At 42.9% G+C, this 15,041-nt stretch overlaps 1 protein-coding gene across 1 annotated transcript; it reads right to left on the bottom strand.

Annotated features, from left to right (window-relative positions):
* Positions 1-1,159: 1,159 nt before the first annotated feature.
* Positions 1,160-15,041, bottom strand: NDE1 (nudE neurodevelopment protein 1). The gene is made up of 9 exons (XM_031056487.1): positions 14,922-15,041; positions 10,621-10,748; positions 9,933-10,086; positions 6,697-6,845; positions 6,229-6,365; positions 5,222-5,398; positions 4,718-4,809; positions 3,581-3,717; positions 1,160-2,508 (listed from the first exon to the last, which is right to left on the bottom strand). The coding sequence occupies exons 2-9, from the start codon at positions 10,704-10,706 to the stop codon at positions 2,415-2,417; spliced, it is 1,026 nt and encodes a 341-aa protein (XP_030912347.1). The 5' UTR covers positions 10,707-10,748; positions 14,922-15,041; the 3' UTR covers positions 1,160-2,414.

Consider the following 15,041-nt stretch of genomic DNA (forward strand, 5'->3'; position numbering starts at 1 on the left):
TCTCGTGTACAGGTGTCACTTGAAGGGAAGGGGGAATGCAGCAGAGCTTCTCTAAAACCAAAATACTTCTTCCAAAAGTTCATCTGTAATCATTAGAACAAAACCCTGATTTTCTTCAAAGTAATGCTTTTGAAGAGATGCAAAAAAGCCTGAGCTGGAAGTAAAATGGCATAACCACAGGGAACAGGTTTGAGTTGACACACAGTACTGAGGTGCCCTGGGATGCATCCAAGGGCTGACAGGCACAGGACCTGCAGAGACTCACAGCACTCAGGTGCAGGAACTGGAAAGCAGTGGGGGCCCTACCTGTCTGTCTGTGGGCAATGAACTCAGCCTTTGATGTCTGTTACATGCAGAAATATTTCCAGCCAAGCCTCTAGAGCAGGCTGAAACCATTAAAAACAGCAGCCCACACTGAATGCAGGGATCCAAGCCAAGCTATTCTGCATGAGGGATCAGCATGCAGTTACTTTTTATTTTTGGAGCACTCCAGCAAGACCACAACCTACTCTTGAGAGCTACCAGGACCTCCCACAAACCCTTGCAGCTCAAGCACTTTCAGACAGAAGCAGCTCTGTGGTCACACCGGGGCAGTAGGGAGCCATGCACAGCAAAGCAGGATGCTAAACCACTCTAAATCCAGTGCAGAGCTTACTTGATGCCTTTGATTGAACAGCAAGTGAACCTTAAGCAGTGTGACTACAGGGAGAGCAAATCATGCACAAACATCTACCTTGACAGCCAAAGCCATCATCTTCTAAATCTAAGCAGTGTTTCACAAGTGCAGAGATCATGAACTGGGGATTCAGACTTGGCACCACTCAGCCAGCAGAACCAGAGCCCAGAGAATTCTCTCTCCTCATGAAAAAGTAAAGGAAGAATCCATTTAGAGCAATAAAGATGACAAGCTGAGCAGAGAGGGGTTAGGAGTTACTGGATAAGACCTGATCATTGCTTGATAAGGCACAGAGCTGTAAAGATGCTCAAGAGCTGGTTGTCAACACACTCTGTGAGCCTGCATGGGTGGGAACAAGAAGACAAGCAAGTCAGACTTCATATTAAATGGTTTTAAGCACCAATGCTTGGAGCAGAACCAGCAAATTGAACATGTATAAACCACAGTAATAACCTGCCAAAAAACTCAAAATGCAGCAACAGCTCGAATTCAAAATAAGCTTTATTCTGCTCCCCAGTTTAACCAACTTCATAGGTGGACTGAGAAATGAAAATCATCTGTGATTTACATATTCTAGAGAAATAGATGCCTCAGTGACTGTTTTCACAGCATTTCCTTAAAAAACAAACAACAAAAAAAAAGAAAAAAAGGTCAAAAAACATCAAACCCATTTATGTATTTTTTTGTCAAGTAAGCTCTCCCCATCCCCTGCCACAAAAAAAAAATCCATAAAAACTTTTAGTCATGATTACTTTTGCAAGTACAGGCTTCCATAAAATACACTAACACTGAGAATGATTCTACTCCATTTAAAAAACAAATGCAGTAATATTCTACAGGTGGTAAAATTATTTTAAAAAACATTCTCTACTCATATACAGTTCTCTAGCATAAAGGGCTTTTCAGGTTAAAAAAGCATTTCTAAATTAGTAACAGCTGATATATGCATATAGAAAAATAAAAAAATCACTAACAACCAAGGCACCTTAGTGAAGGGAGGTTTGTAAAGCAGTAAAACCCACCTACCAAGATGTTAGAACTCGAAACTTTGGCCTCCTACAACCACCAGGCTTTATAAGCCACTATGGGGTTTAAGGAAAAAAAAAGTCTACATGCTCTATTAGCTCCAGGATCTCCTGAGCACTCTCAGCACTAGACATGTCTCACCTTTAACCATGACCTGTTCTGAATGAGAAATTATTGCTTGTAGAAACATCTTGCCACTACAGAGGCAGGTTTTTGTGCAGCAACATTCTGGTCAGCAAACACCCCATGGGGAGCTGAGCAGCTTCCCTGCAGAAATACACCTTTCAGCACACAAAAACATCTCTTTAATTTGGGTGACTGCAGCACACAACACCCATGGTAGAAAGCAGAATTCCAGCCAGAACTGGTGGTGTATTAACACCAAAAGCAAAAGCCTGAGGAGCTGCATAGTGTTGTAGGCAGGACAGTTGCTTTGGTAGTGTCAAAAGAAGCAACCTTCAAGGAGCTATTTACAGTGGCTGATGCAGGAAGGAATTCCCAGTCCTGCACTCACACAGTCAGCATTGCTTTGTCACACCTTGTCACCCACAGAACTTGCCCAGAGGCCACACTGGAAGCCACTGCCAATTGTGACTGCTTGTTCAGCTCTCACCTACCCTGACACTGCTGTCTGCTTGCTCATTGATACTCTCTTTAAAACTAAAGTTTGAAATACACATTTCTTCTCCTTTCCCAAAGCCAGCCAGGCTTTTCATAGCAGCATCTTGACAACGCTTTGTGAGGGATGGTTCACGGGTCCTGGAACGTGTGACGGCCGCGTTCCAAACTCCAGGCGTTTCACCAACCTGCAAGTGCAAGACTGAAGTCAGGGCATTCCTCACTCAGTGTAACCATGCTCAGAATAACTGCTCACCTCCAGAACAAACCACTCAGCTGAGATGAGTGAACAGCACTCTGAGCAATGCATGAACTCATTCCTTAACCAGGCTGAGTTTTCACTGTAACACAGGACTTCATTTCCCTCTGAGTAATGAACACTATCTTTTACAGGTGCTGGAATTTCAGTTTAGCATTGCAGCAGTAGACAGATAATCAACTCATGCATATGTAAATATATGAGGCTTTCTTGCAGAAGCTTTCATGAGGTTTCTCCCCAGGCTAGGAGAGCAAGTACAATGTGGAACATTCCTTCTAAACACCACCACTGAGCACTGGGTACCAGGACAAACCAGCACAAGGGTCTGGCTAAATAATTAAGTCTGAAACAAAGTGTACTATGGGCACTTCACTTACCTAAACACAGAATCTAAAGAATGTGCAGCGCAGGATTGGCAGAGTTTAAGCAGACACTGAATGGCAATTTGCAATAACCTTGCTGAGTTTTCTTCATTTGATTACAAAAAGACAACTGCTTCAAACATTCAGAGAATGTGTGCATTGAGTAAGGTAACTTCATGTCAGCAGCTACTTAAAAACACATCTTAGCAACTGTAAAGCATTCTCAGTGGACCCACTATTCACCTTTTTCCAGTTCGCCCACACGTGAGAATCTTAACTATGATCAGGGAAGTCTTCCTACATGCCATAACACTCCTGAGACATCACTTGTACAAGAACATAAAGCATAAAACAAATTGAACCAATAAGCAAGAACTGTTGTACTTTGTTCCAGTTAAACACTGATTTATAATAAAACACATCTTGCACTTGCTCCAGATTTGAAGTATTCAAAACCTGATTGCAGCTAGTCTTCGAATTTCAGCAGCTAGTGACTCCAAATTTTAAACTGACCTGAAATATTCAAATCAGAATCCTGAATAACTGAATTTCACATACTTTGAAAATGTCTCTACCAAAACAAATAAATATCAGTCCCTAAGTTCCAATACCAACACACCAGCAGAGGCCAGCACTCACCCTGTGTCACACAGAGGCTGATGAGGACTCAGGCGTGTTTCCAGGACATCTCTGTTCATGTACATGGACACTGAAGGTCTGTTTGGGGACTGGTCATACACAAAGTTTCGGCAGGATGCAAGCTTGGACTCCAAAGCCTGAAGTAAACAGACAAGGTGACTGTCAGACTGACTGTTCTCTTTCAGAAGATGGCAGTGGCACACCAAAATGGCACTGAAGTGTGCGGGTTTGGGATATTTTGCTTTCTTTAAGAGTGAGCTGTCCAGTAGAGGAACCTGCTAGATCCCAGCGCCACATGAGCTCTGAATTTGTGAAGAGATGAATAGTCATCTCTCTAAAGATGAATCTCTGTTTCTCTAGGGAGCTGATGCTCTTCACCAGGAGGAACACAAAATCTTCACTTTCCTCAGAGAGATTTTTACATCCTTCTTACAGGCATAAATTTTTAGATTACTAAATATTCACATGAGCTATCAGATTCCCTAGACATGTATTAGGTGGTACACCAGAGGGAATGAGCCACAGGTATCTTATTCTCCATCACATGCTCCCATTCTAGATCACTCCACCTTTATTGAGTTGCTTTCTGGCTGTATCAGCTCTGCAGCTCAGCCCATCAAAGCCTCAAACAAATGTTTGTAACAATCACAGCACCGAGGCATAAGGAATGAAACACAAATCATGGGATAATTTTCCCAACATCAGCACTGCTTTAAATATCAAACTACAGCATAGCAGGACATTAGGCCTAGCTCAAAAGACCACTGGACTCTTAAGGCAAACTTCACCAGAATCCTTTTGGACAGCAGGTACCACCCTGCTAACTTCTCTGCCTTTCACGGGAACAGATCCCTTCTCAATTTACTCCTGCTGACTTATTTTTTCTGCACATGCACTTCCAGAAATTCGTAGAGGGAGATCTTATCCCCATCTGCATTAGAAGTTAGAAAAACAAGCATGGTCCATTTTTATTTGGGAGTTGGTCAGAAACATTTAAAGTCCAGACCAAGCCCAAGGCCACACTTAGCTAACCTGGGGCCAAGAGACTCTTTTCAATTTCCTCTGAACAGCAGTGCTGGCTGCACTTTCCAGGAGCTCCAGCTTTCCAAAAGCACTGTCTGGCAGGTAATCACTCACCCCCACTTTTCGCAGCAAGTCTCCCACAATATTAAGTGCAGATATTCTTGCAGCTGGTGTGAGAGGGGTTGCACCATAACTGTCCTCAAGACCTGCAGGGCAGATTAAAGAGGGATATGTTACTCATGGAAAGGAAAAAAAAAAAATTACTGTCTTAGAGAAGATGATTCAAGGAAGAAGATTAAAGATCACACAGGTTTTTAAAACCTTTCCCCTAAATTAGACCAATATCTCTGGGACAGTTCTGAACTAATAAAAAGTCCCAAATGCTCATCTTATCCCTCATAATTTCCAGACAGTTTAAGTCAACTGGAAATGAACAGACTATGAATAAACTCAAAAAAATCCCAGCCTCTGAATACTGAGACCATGGTGATTTGATTTAGGTGACACTACACTACACACTGGATTCCGTGACTAAAGGAGAAATGAAAAGAAGGGAGCAAACTATAGCAAAAACAAGAGCATCAACTGGTATTTGTGAGCTGGATCCCTGCCAGTCACCTCTCCTAAAGGTCCCAGGGGTGGGAATGCTGATGGGTGTCCGGCGCATTGCGGGTGTTGAGGGCACAGACAAGGAGGCCTGAACTGCAGTGTCTGTTCTTTCTGCTTCCAGGGGAGCTCTCATTGGTGTTTTGGGCTTCTCCTGTTTCTGCTGCACTGCAAGCTCTTGTCGTAGATCTGTGAAGGAAGCAACACAAAGCAAGTGCTGGAGTATGCAGCCACCAAGATAAAAACCAAAAATGGTAATCTTTTGTCAAAAGATTTTTCTCTTCATGGAGGTGAAGTAAAAGCTTGTAAAAGCTTACTCCAGGCATATCTGAACTTGGCACACCTTGGCTCCATTCTGGCTCCCTGCAAGGTTGGGATCCTACCTGTTGTACCCTTTTCTATCCTGGTTTCCACATGAAGGAAATCAGAGCTGAGGCCAGGCGGAAGCCACGTCATTATCTAGCCAAGGAACAGAGCACTTCTGCCTGGCTGTAGCTTATGGATATCACTCAAGGGCACAGAATCCAAGATCTGAAAACAGATTTCATCCAGCTTCAGGGTCTCTCTCTTCTCACCCAGCCTTGTTGACAGATAGCAAAAAGCCAGTGCATTCCAAGGCAACCAGAAGTCAGTCACAGCCCTCCTGTTTTACTTCCCCATCAGTACTTCACTGGCTCTATTTCCCACAGCCCAGGAAACAATGAGGTTAACGTGTATTAGAAGTGACCTTCGTGGGAAGCCACACCACCTCATGCCCCAGCTGGACTGGCTCAGCTCCCTGAAGCCCTGATTAGGAGAAGGCTGGAACAGACTTTAGTTTCTGTGAGTGCTCTGGAATAATGTCAGGAGTTCAAGGAAGGGGCAGAACGTTCTTCAGTTTCCTTACTTGTTTCTACATTTCAGATACCAAGTTTTAAAAAAGCAAAGACAAAAGCTCAGCTTGAAGGCAGATGGAGAGGACTGAACAGCTACAAGGCAGTGGGAGAGAAGGAAAAAGATACAAATAACTTCTGTCTAACCTCTAGCTTCATCTTTCAGGCGCTGCACAGACTCCAGAAGGTTTTCTTTCTCATCCAGCTCACTCTCCAGAAAAGCATTTCTTTCAATAGCCTGGTTTAAACGCTGCTCAAAATCCTCCAGGGACATTATAGTGGCTCTGAAAAAGAGTGCACTAGGTGTCACTACCAGAGGACTGGAGGTAGGAGAACTCCCTCTCTCACAAGAAAATGGACACTTGCATTTTTGTTTGATTTGCTTTGTTTCTTTTTTTTTTTAGCTTGTAATATATGAAAGAGTGCAGTCAGGGGAGTGGAAGAAGTAAAAAAAAAATCATATTGCCCATCTGCAACAAATCTCTTCAACACAATCATCAGACAAGTGATAGTTCAGAATGGCAATGCTAACAAGTAGTGTCACAAACAGCTCAGTGCCACCATGCTTGAAGGATAGAATAGAGGTGGGAAAAAACCCCACAAAAAGCAGATTACCTTTTTGCTCTTTCCAAATCATCATTTTCTTGCTCGAGTTCTCGAATGTATTTCTGAAGCTGCTCTTTAATAGCTCTTGTCTGTGCCAAGTCATCTTCCAGAGCAGAGATTTGCCTGTATCCTTCTGAATGCTGCATTTCAATCTTTTCCTACTCAAAGGCAAATCAAAGACCACATCAGGTACTTAGCAACATGTTCTCTTTTTGCAGCATTGTCTGAGCTCCTTGAAAGGCAGAGACAGACACTCTGAAAATTTTTGAGAAACATCATTTTATGTATGGTAAAATGCCAATAAATTCAATTGCTCACACATTTCTGGGCTGCCAGCAGATAAGAGCTCTTCCTGTCACTCCTTATCAAACAAAAGTGCTGGGGAACAGTTCCCAACATTTGCAGCACAAGGCCATTCCTTGCCTCTCCCAGACAGTCTGACTCAGCACAGTTTCTAAGCAATACACAAAGCACACAAGAGAAGCCACTTATTTTCAACCCTAATACGAAGTCAGGCAATATTTAGGAGTCAAAGTAAGAAGAATAAAAAAAAAATTCCAAGTGTGACCCTGTTACATGCTGCTGTGGAATCCGCAAGATTCTGCACTGCCCATGTGGCTTTGTTAGCCCAAAGCAGGTTCAGAATTCTAGAACATTTCAGGTACAGGTACACTTTTGGGAACCTGAACCAAACTCTGTCTCCCTCCACACCACATATACAAGGGTACATTTAAGACAGGCATAAGCAGGGAGGAAGACTCAGCTTCCACATCAGATCTCTCTCTCCTGCACTGCCACTAAATGTGGAGTTAGTTCCACGGTATGTGACATGGGAAAGCTTTCCCATGTGACAGGGAAAGCTCCAGAGCACACTATTATAATGCTTTACACTCAACCACCTTGCTACCAGACCACTTCAACATGCCAGAGGTTTTTTGGAAACTCCAAGATTGCTGGGTAAGCAACATTCCTGAAGCGCTCTCCAGACAGAATTCAAGTACAAAACACTTGAAGTCACTGGAAACAAATCCATGCACTGGAATTTGAAAACCATGGCAAGTAGTCTAGTGTGAATGACAATGTGAAGACAGGTATTTTAGCACATGAAATGCACAGACAAGGAAGAGGGATAGAGATATCCATCCTGAACTAAGAAACCCTTATTTGACTGCAGTGTGGTGACACTGCTATAATTCAAAATCTCTGAAACAAAGTTAAGAGCCTCTAAGCCCCAAGAGGCAGATTACTTTCAGTTAGTTTCTCAGCACTCTCTGAACTAACCCTGCAAAGCACCATTCCCATCAGTTTTAGGTAGTGTGAGCTCTGATTTCTGAGGGGGAGCAGGCACACACACTGGGCTGGTCAGCTCAGAGCCACAAGTTGTGTGGGCCTGGCAAAGTTCACTGGTGCTGACCTAGATGCAGATCCCAACCCTTGATGGGCTCAGTTAACACTGCTGCTCAATAGCTTCATGAGATTAATGCTTTGCTCTTGAATTGATTCAGATAAAAGAGCAGAACTGCAAGGTCTGAGTCTTTGTTTTTAGCCAATTGTAATAAACTATCAGCTGATCTGGCCCTCAATGGTGGCTCTGTTCCTTCACTGCGGGCAGTTACTGCAGTTTTCAGGCTGCATGAATAGCCAATTGTTGAATGGTTTATTTCAAGCAGAATGTATTTTAAGAAAGCTATCTACTGTGAAGAATCATTTCAGATTTTCTAAAATATGGCTACCCTCCACTTTTTGAGGCTCTGTATTGCTTCCTACTATTTTCATTCCTCACTGTTTTGCCTGGTTCACTGTCCTTTCCTCTCGTCCCAGCTACTCTAGAGAAAGAAAATCATCTACACACTCCTCAAGTAAATGAACTATGGGTTTTATTTTTTAAATTTTTGTCTTCTCCCCAAACCCATCAGCTTCCATGGGTTTATGTGGCTACATGGAAGAGCAGACCAATACTGCATGCAACATGCAAAACATCTAATATTTCTAAGGTGCTACAACAAGAACAAGTATTAAAGCAACATAAATACAATGAAACAAGTCTTGGAAGTCCTGCTATCAAAAAGCAGGGAGTGGAGGAAATAGCTAAGCTAGTGCTAGAGTGACAGGACATCTGCCTTGAACAGAAGAATATTTCCTTAAGACAGTAATTTGGACAACAGTTTAAACAAAAGGCATTGCAAATCTGGATTCATCCAGTGATTAATCACTTATACAAATACCTTCACTCCCATTAGTTCATTATTGCATCCAATTGAATAGAAGAAGTGTAATTACATTAATCTCTGCTTCCACACAGATTGAGCTAGCCCTACAAAACACAGTGTAGTATTTCTTGGGTGACTGTAACTCATCTGTAAACAAAGGCTAAATTCAAACTTTTAAAAGTCGCACCAATTTCAGTGATGATTTTTTCCCAAATTTAAGAGAACTTACACTATTTCCTGAACCTGTCAATCAGCACAGCACTATCTCATCACTCTTCATACTCTGGATAGTTTCATTGTTCCTTAAGCCACTGTGTCAAGAAGGCCCATCCCAATAAGTTCACATTCTTTATGTTTTATAGTTCTGGAAGTTAATGCCTTTCTGCTGGTTCTTATTTTCACAGAATGCTAGCCAAGTGCAAAAAGAAAAACTCATTTTTTCCCTAAGGACAGACAGATTCAATAACAAAACCAGGACTGAAACTGTTTCATGACTCTCAATTCTATGTGTTACCCACCAGCTGCTGCTTCCCAGCTTATCTGAAATGTCAGATAATAAATACACAAGTATGTAAAAAGGGTTTTAAACTGAGTTTCCTTACGTAATGCAAAAACACAGCTGCAGTGTTTGTACTTTGATTGTTCTACAATATTATCTGTAACTGCATGATGCAGACAGCAAGAAAGCTATGAACAAAAGCACTAAATAGATTGAAGAAGGAATAGAACAGCAGCTCTCTTGTGTTCACACTCAGCCTCCACTCCACTGTGGACAATTTTCTCCCATCTGAAATCTACCCTGACACACAGCCATAACCTGTGAACAGGGCTCCAGAAATGCTACCAAGGAACACAGAATCCTCAGAGCACACAACAGGCTGACATTTCTTTACTTTTCAAGACTTTCCTTTCTGCAGCGTTCTGATCAATTCTTCTGTAATGCTGAGGTGACACCACAGGGCAGAGTCTGCAAACACCTGCCCTGCTCCCCCCTGCCCTGAGCATGTGCACCCTACGTGCACCAGCAGCTCTGACCTTCACTGACTCCAGCTCCATCCTCAGGCGGTTGTTTTCTGACAGGAGGTCTCTGTTCCTGGACTCTGTTTGCTGCAGCTGAGCCTCCAGCTCAGCTTCGTACTCTCGGCTCCCCTCTTGGAACTCACGCAGCTCCTCCTGGGTGTTCTCAGCACTGGAGAGAAATTCCAGCAACAGAACTCATCATCACGAACAATGGAAACAACATCTCTTGTACACTCAAGGTAAAAACAACACTGCTCTCGAACACAGAAGGCTCTATGCCCTTCTCTGTATTCAATAGGAAGACAGAAACATGCAAATGTTTCCCTGCCATGCATGGGAAGTCACCCCATAGCAAACTGGTAAAGAAATAAAAAAAGTCAAAATAAACAGAAAAACCCCGGAGTCTGTTTTCACATTCTAGATGTTGAGGATATGTGGCATCTCTTTAGTTTGTCAATTGTCCACTGCCATCTCACATTTATTCCATTATTCAATTCTATTATTTATTTGGAAATATAAAGAAAGCTGTTACTGATTAATAACAAAGTGAGGAACAGAGAGAAAGATGAAAGAAAGTGTTTTATATTCTTAAACAATTCTATTGAAACAATCCTCCAACAAGCAGCAATGATAGAGCTGTGTTTTTGCATGAAGCGTTATACAGCTTAACCAACCACTTGGAGGAATGAAGCCACTGCCTTACCACTGCTTGTATTTCATAGCCAGCTCCTTCCAGTATCTGGTTTCCTCTTCCACTGAGCTGAAGTGATGTCCTTCTGAGTCTTCCATAATGAGTCCTCAAAGTCTAAAACTCCTGTTTCATTTTCCCCCCTGAAAAAGAACAGAGTCAAGTGTGAGTACTCAGGCAGTGAGCAGCCTCATCCTCCTTGCTGCAGAGCAGAACACCCCTCCTCCCACACAGTCACTGCTCTCCTGGAGACCAAACTAAAGCTCAGCCTTGATAGGACTCTGTCAGACAGACCATAAATGTGAAAGAATTCCTGCTAAGTCTCTCCAGCTCTCCCAAAGCTGCTGCAGGCTTACTCCACATTCCCAGCAGTGAGCACCTTTGGCACCTCTGAGTACACAAACCCCAAACCTGAGCTGCAGCTGGGCCAGTGCACAGAGAACACAAGGGAAGGAAGATGCAGGCACAACTTCAGCTCCAAACACACTGCAATTCAACAACCCTGAAGACATCTATAATGAAATTAAAGAGAAACTTCAAAGAGACAGAGATTAAGTACTCAAGATACTGATTTCTTGAGTTAACATTTAAAGCAATCTTAAGTTTTTTATGGACTTAACTGCTGGAAAATTTCTTCAACACGGACAAAGCTACTCAACTTCTAACCTGAACTATCAAAATCCATGTATAGCTACAAGATATCTGGATACCTCAGAGAGCCATGGGAGAAGGGAGGGTCAAAGCTACCCAGAGGTTTTAGCAGGATACCACTGGCTGGGATAGGTATGCAGTTAAGATAGCAGCAATCCAGACAATCCAGCTGTCCCTGTGCCAGCACAAATCCAGTCACAGGACACAGTCCCAAATAGGAATGACACACTAAAGAGCCACAGGGGAATCAAGTCCCTTAAGCTGATCACTCCCACTTGAGGACTTAAGTATCTAAACCCTACAATTAAATAAAATAAATGCCCTGTGATGTGCATGACACTCTCTGTTAAAGGGTCAGCAACAAATATCATTTCATACTAGTTAGTCTTGACAATGGAGAAACATCAAACCTAGTGTTCTGCATAATCTGCCCATGGCCAGCCCTGGGTGAGGCAAAGATTCCACTCAGACATTATCAATTTAACCAAACTGATACCAAATAAGAAACCAAATAAGATCAAGAAGAGCAAATAGAGGTGGAATTGAACAATTCAGGACAGTGACAGTCATCACAAAACTGCATCACAGAAATCTAATGACTGAAGAAACACAGTTCTACCAAATTTCAATTCCAGTGCTGCTGAGCAAAACATTTCCTAGAGGTAATTCTGATGGAACAAAGAAGGGATGGCTGAAGACATCACTTAGATGTCAGCCCTTTCTTCTACTCTTATTTATGATACACCTAAAATGCTGGAGTAGACCCTCTGAGCAGCATGTCTTCGCTAAAGATAATGAGCATACACTGCACATTTATTGAACTCTATGAAAGAAAATATCTTTAACCTCTGTCAAGACTTTTCTCTCCAAAAAATTATCTGGTATAAATAGGATTGAGTAACAGCCACCTACTTAGTAACTACTGAGACAAACCCAAGTAGCTCTTACCTCTACTATGGACAAAAGCACTCAAAGGAGTCTGGCAATCTAAAGCCCAATTCTCACATACCCAAGCAATGCCACAAAGCCCAGTTCCTCTTCACAGCCCAAGTAATCACCAGATTATTGAGCAAGGAGTAGGCAGCGTCACAGCTGAGTGGGGCTGTGCCTGCATACCTCAGTGCCCGGTATCAGCAACACAAGCACAGAAATTACAGTGTTATTTAAAAGGGGAGTTGCCAGGTCAGGAGAAAAGTTACTAAGCCTTAGTTTTTATAACTGAGTTTGACACAAAATGTTCCTTGGCCAAAGCTTCAAACAAACAAAAGCACTGGATAATGTATTGATACATTTCCAGCATGAGGTCTCAAGATTGAAGAATGCACTAAACAAAAAAAGAGGAAAAGGAGTGTGAGTAAGGAGTGATTTTCCAAATAGTACTCTTGCCCATTAAAAAGAAAATCATGACCAAGCATAATTAACATTCTTGACCTAGGATAGTTTATGTCACATCTCCTCTGTTATTTTTAAGTGAACTGAAAGTGCCTTTGATGTTAATAAGCATGTCCTTCTGCCCAAGGCACTGTGTACACACACACTGATCCTTGCAGCACACTTGTGAAGAAAAAAATCCAAAAAAGATTTTTTCTCACACAAGCATTATAATAAATCAAATATCTGCGTTTGGACAGACAACAAAAATAATTCAGGAAATATAAAGATGAACTGCAAGACATCATGCTCTGAAAAGCTTTCAAACAACCCTTTGGAACCAAAAGACAGCTTCCATCACCTTCAAAATCTTGAATATGCTTAGATCTGGCTCCTGTGCTTTTGTATTACACTTTGGAAGAACTAAAAGACTGTAGTAATTGGCACTGGCATTTTTTCAGATTGTTGGGCTGCAAGGAGAAGAACTTTCTGATCCACACAATCCAAGAGTACCCTGTGAATATTCACAGAGCCAAAGGGGCTGCCCCCCTCAGTGGCAGGGATGTCTTTGTGAACATGAGATTATGGTGTGGGCCCACTGAGGATTCATCCATTAAGAGCTCACTCTGCTTTGTGGTCACCATTACTAAATAGTACTTATAATTTAAAATTAATTGTTCAACTGCAAATACATGGAAGGACAGTGGACCTGTACTTATTCCACAGACGTGGCTACTGTCCTGTGCCACAGGCACGTTTTTTGCTGCAACATTCAAGGAAGACCTGCTACTTTCCTTCCCCGCACTACATCTTAGCTCAAACTAAGCTGGGATTTTCAAACTAACGAAAGACGAAAAATACAAACTGAAACTGAAAACTTTCAAGTTTGAGACAAAGTATTAAAGCTCTTTTAAACTTTTTTCCCCTGAAATTTGTCTAAGAAGAGTGCAAATAAAACCCATGTAAGTCTTGTTAAACTGCCTTAGAAAGGGTAGGGCTATGACTGGTTTTCCCCTGCTGCCTTCTCCCCTTTATTTTTAACAAGTTGGAGACAACATGCAAAATGCCTGAAGAGAAATTAATCAGGAACTCCTCGTTGTCTGGGCTCACTACAAAAGCAGGGAGAGCAAATGGGGGTAAAGGAGATTTTAGAAATGCTTTTTTAAACACTGGGAAAAGTTGGAAAAAAACGAGGAGAGAAAGTCGGAGTCTGTAGCAGGCAGACATTGGCTGCACCTTGCTTGTTTCCGCACACATGAAGCCAGAAGAGACATCTGGCCAGGCTTCCTGCCGTGTGCAGGCAGCACAAGCGCTGGCCACAGGCATTACAAAGCTCCACATCATGCAGGAAGTGGAAGCGATCATGGGTGGGGACTGGAATTTTGCAATAAAACACGGCAGCATAAACGTTGCAGAAAACAATTTCATACCAGCGACAGCAGAATTGCAATACTCCTCAGGAAAAAGCAAGCATCAAGAAAAACAACACACAAAATTATCGAAGGAACTTCAGATCGGGAATCAGTCTGAATTCACCCAAACTCATGAGGGCCCCAACTTAGAATGTTTCAGACCTAGAACAAAGGACTCAAAACGACCCCGATACTGAACTTTTTTCTTCATGAAACATTTAGTTCGGGGAACAGTGTTGGCCTACTTTTGTAGCAATGCCTAATGGTCCAAGTCAAGGAAATTAATATTGTAATAAAAAAGTGAAACAGTACCACAAATACTACTGAATTATCCATGACAGAGATGATGAACCTCCTATTAGACATTATTTTCCTAAATGTAAACCAAAACAAACCAGCTCTTTGCTCCCGAAAAGTAGCTTTCCCATCCTTTGAAATTCAGATTTGCTTAAAATATTCCCCTTGAAAGGGTCCTCCTGTAACACATGGGCCTGTTTTCTTTGTTTAAGCCATACAAAAGAAAATCACCACAAAAGAGAAAGAAAGGGGAGAGGTCACGGGAGCACCAGGATTACCACAGAATCCCACAGCCAGCACTGAAAAGAGTTATCGGCTTCTCCGGGGCTTCTCCACCAAAAGGCTGAATTCAGCAAAACCCTCCCCTCCTCAGTAACCAGCCCAGCTCCCAAACGTCCAACTTTCCAGTGACTCCTGAGGAAACCCCACACTGTTCTCCGCTGGAACGCCTGGCCTTGGTGGTTCCAGCTGCAAGCCAAGAGTTCAGCGGGGCAGCGCTCCCCGGTCCCATTCCCGTGCGGAGCACCGAGCTGGGCGGGGGCTAAACCAGCAGGCACGGCTCCCACGCTCCGCTCCCCGCCCCACCTGCGCCCGCACGAGGAACTCCAGAAGCAGGAGGAGTTTCAGGTCCGCGCGGGGCCGCAGCCGGCCAGGGTCCCGTGTCCCTGGTCCCTTATCCCGTGTCGTCCCGGTCCCGCGGCCCCC

Source organism: Geospiza fortis, unplaced genomic scaffold (assembly GCF_000277835.1).
Source record: "Geospiza fortis unplaced genomic scaffold, GeoFor_1.0 scaffold237, whole genome shotgun sequence".
NCBI classification, from domain to species: domain Eukaryota; kingdom Metazoa; phylum Chordata; class Aves; order Passeriformes; family Thraupidae; genus Geospiza; species Geospiza fortis.

Excerpts from the sequence above, each read along its gene's own strand:
- NDE1 (XM_031056487.1), bottom strand. The coding sequence starts at position 10,706 with ATGGAAGACTCAGAAGGACATCACTTCAGCTCAGTGGAAGAGGAAACC. Across the intron at positions 5,399-6,228 it reads CCTGAAAGATGAAGCTAGAG|ATCTACGACAAGAGCTTGCA; the intron begins GTTAGACAGAAG and ends CTTCCTTCACAG. Across the intron at positions 3,718-4,717 it reads ACTTGCTGCGAAAAGTGGGG|GCTTTGGAGTCCAAGCTTGC; the intron begins GTGAGTGATTAC and ends TGTTTACTTCAG.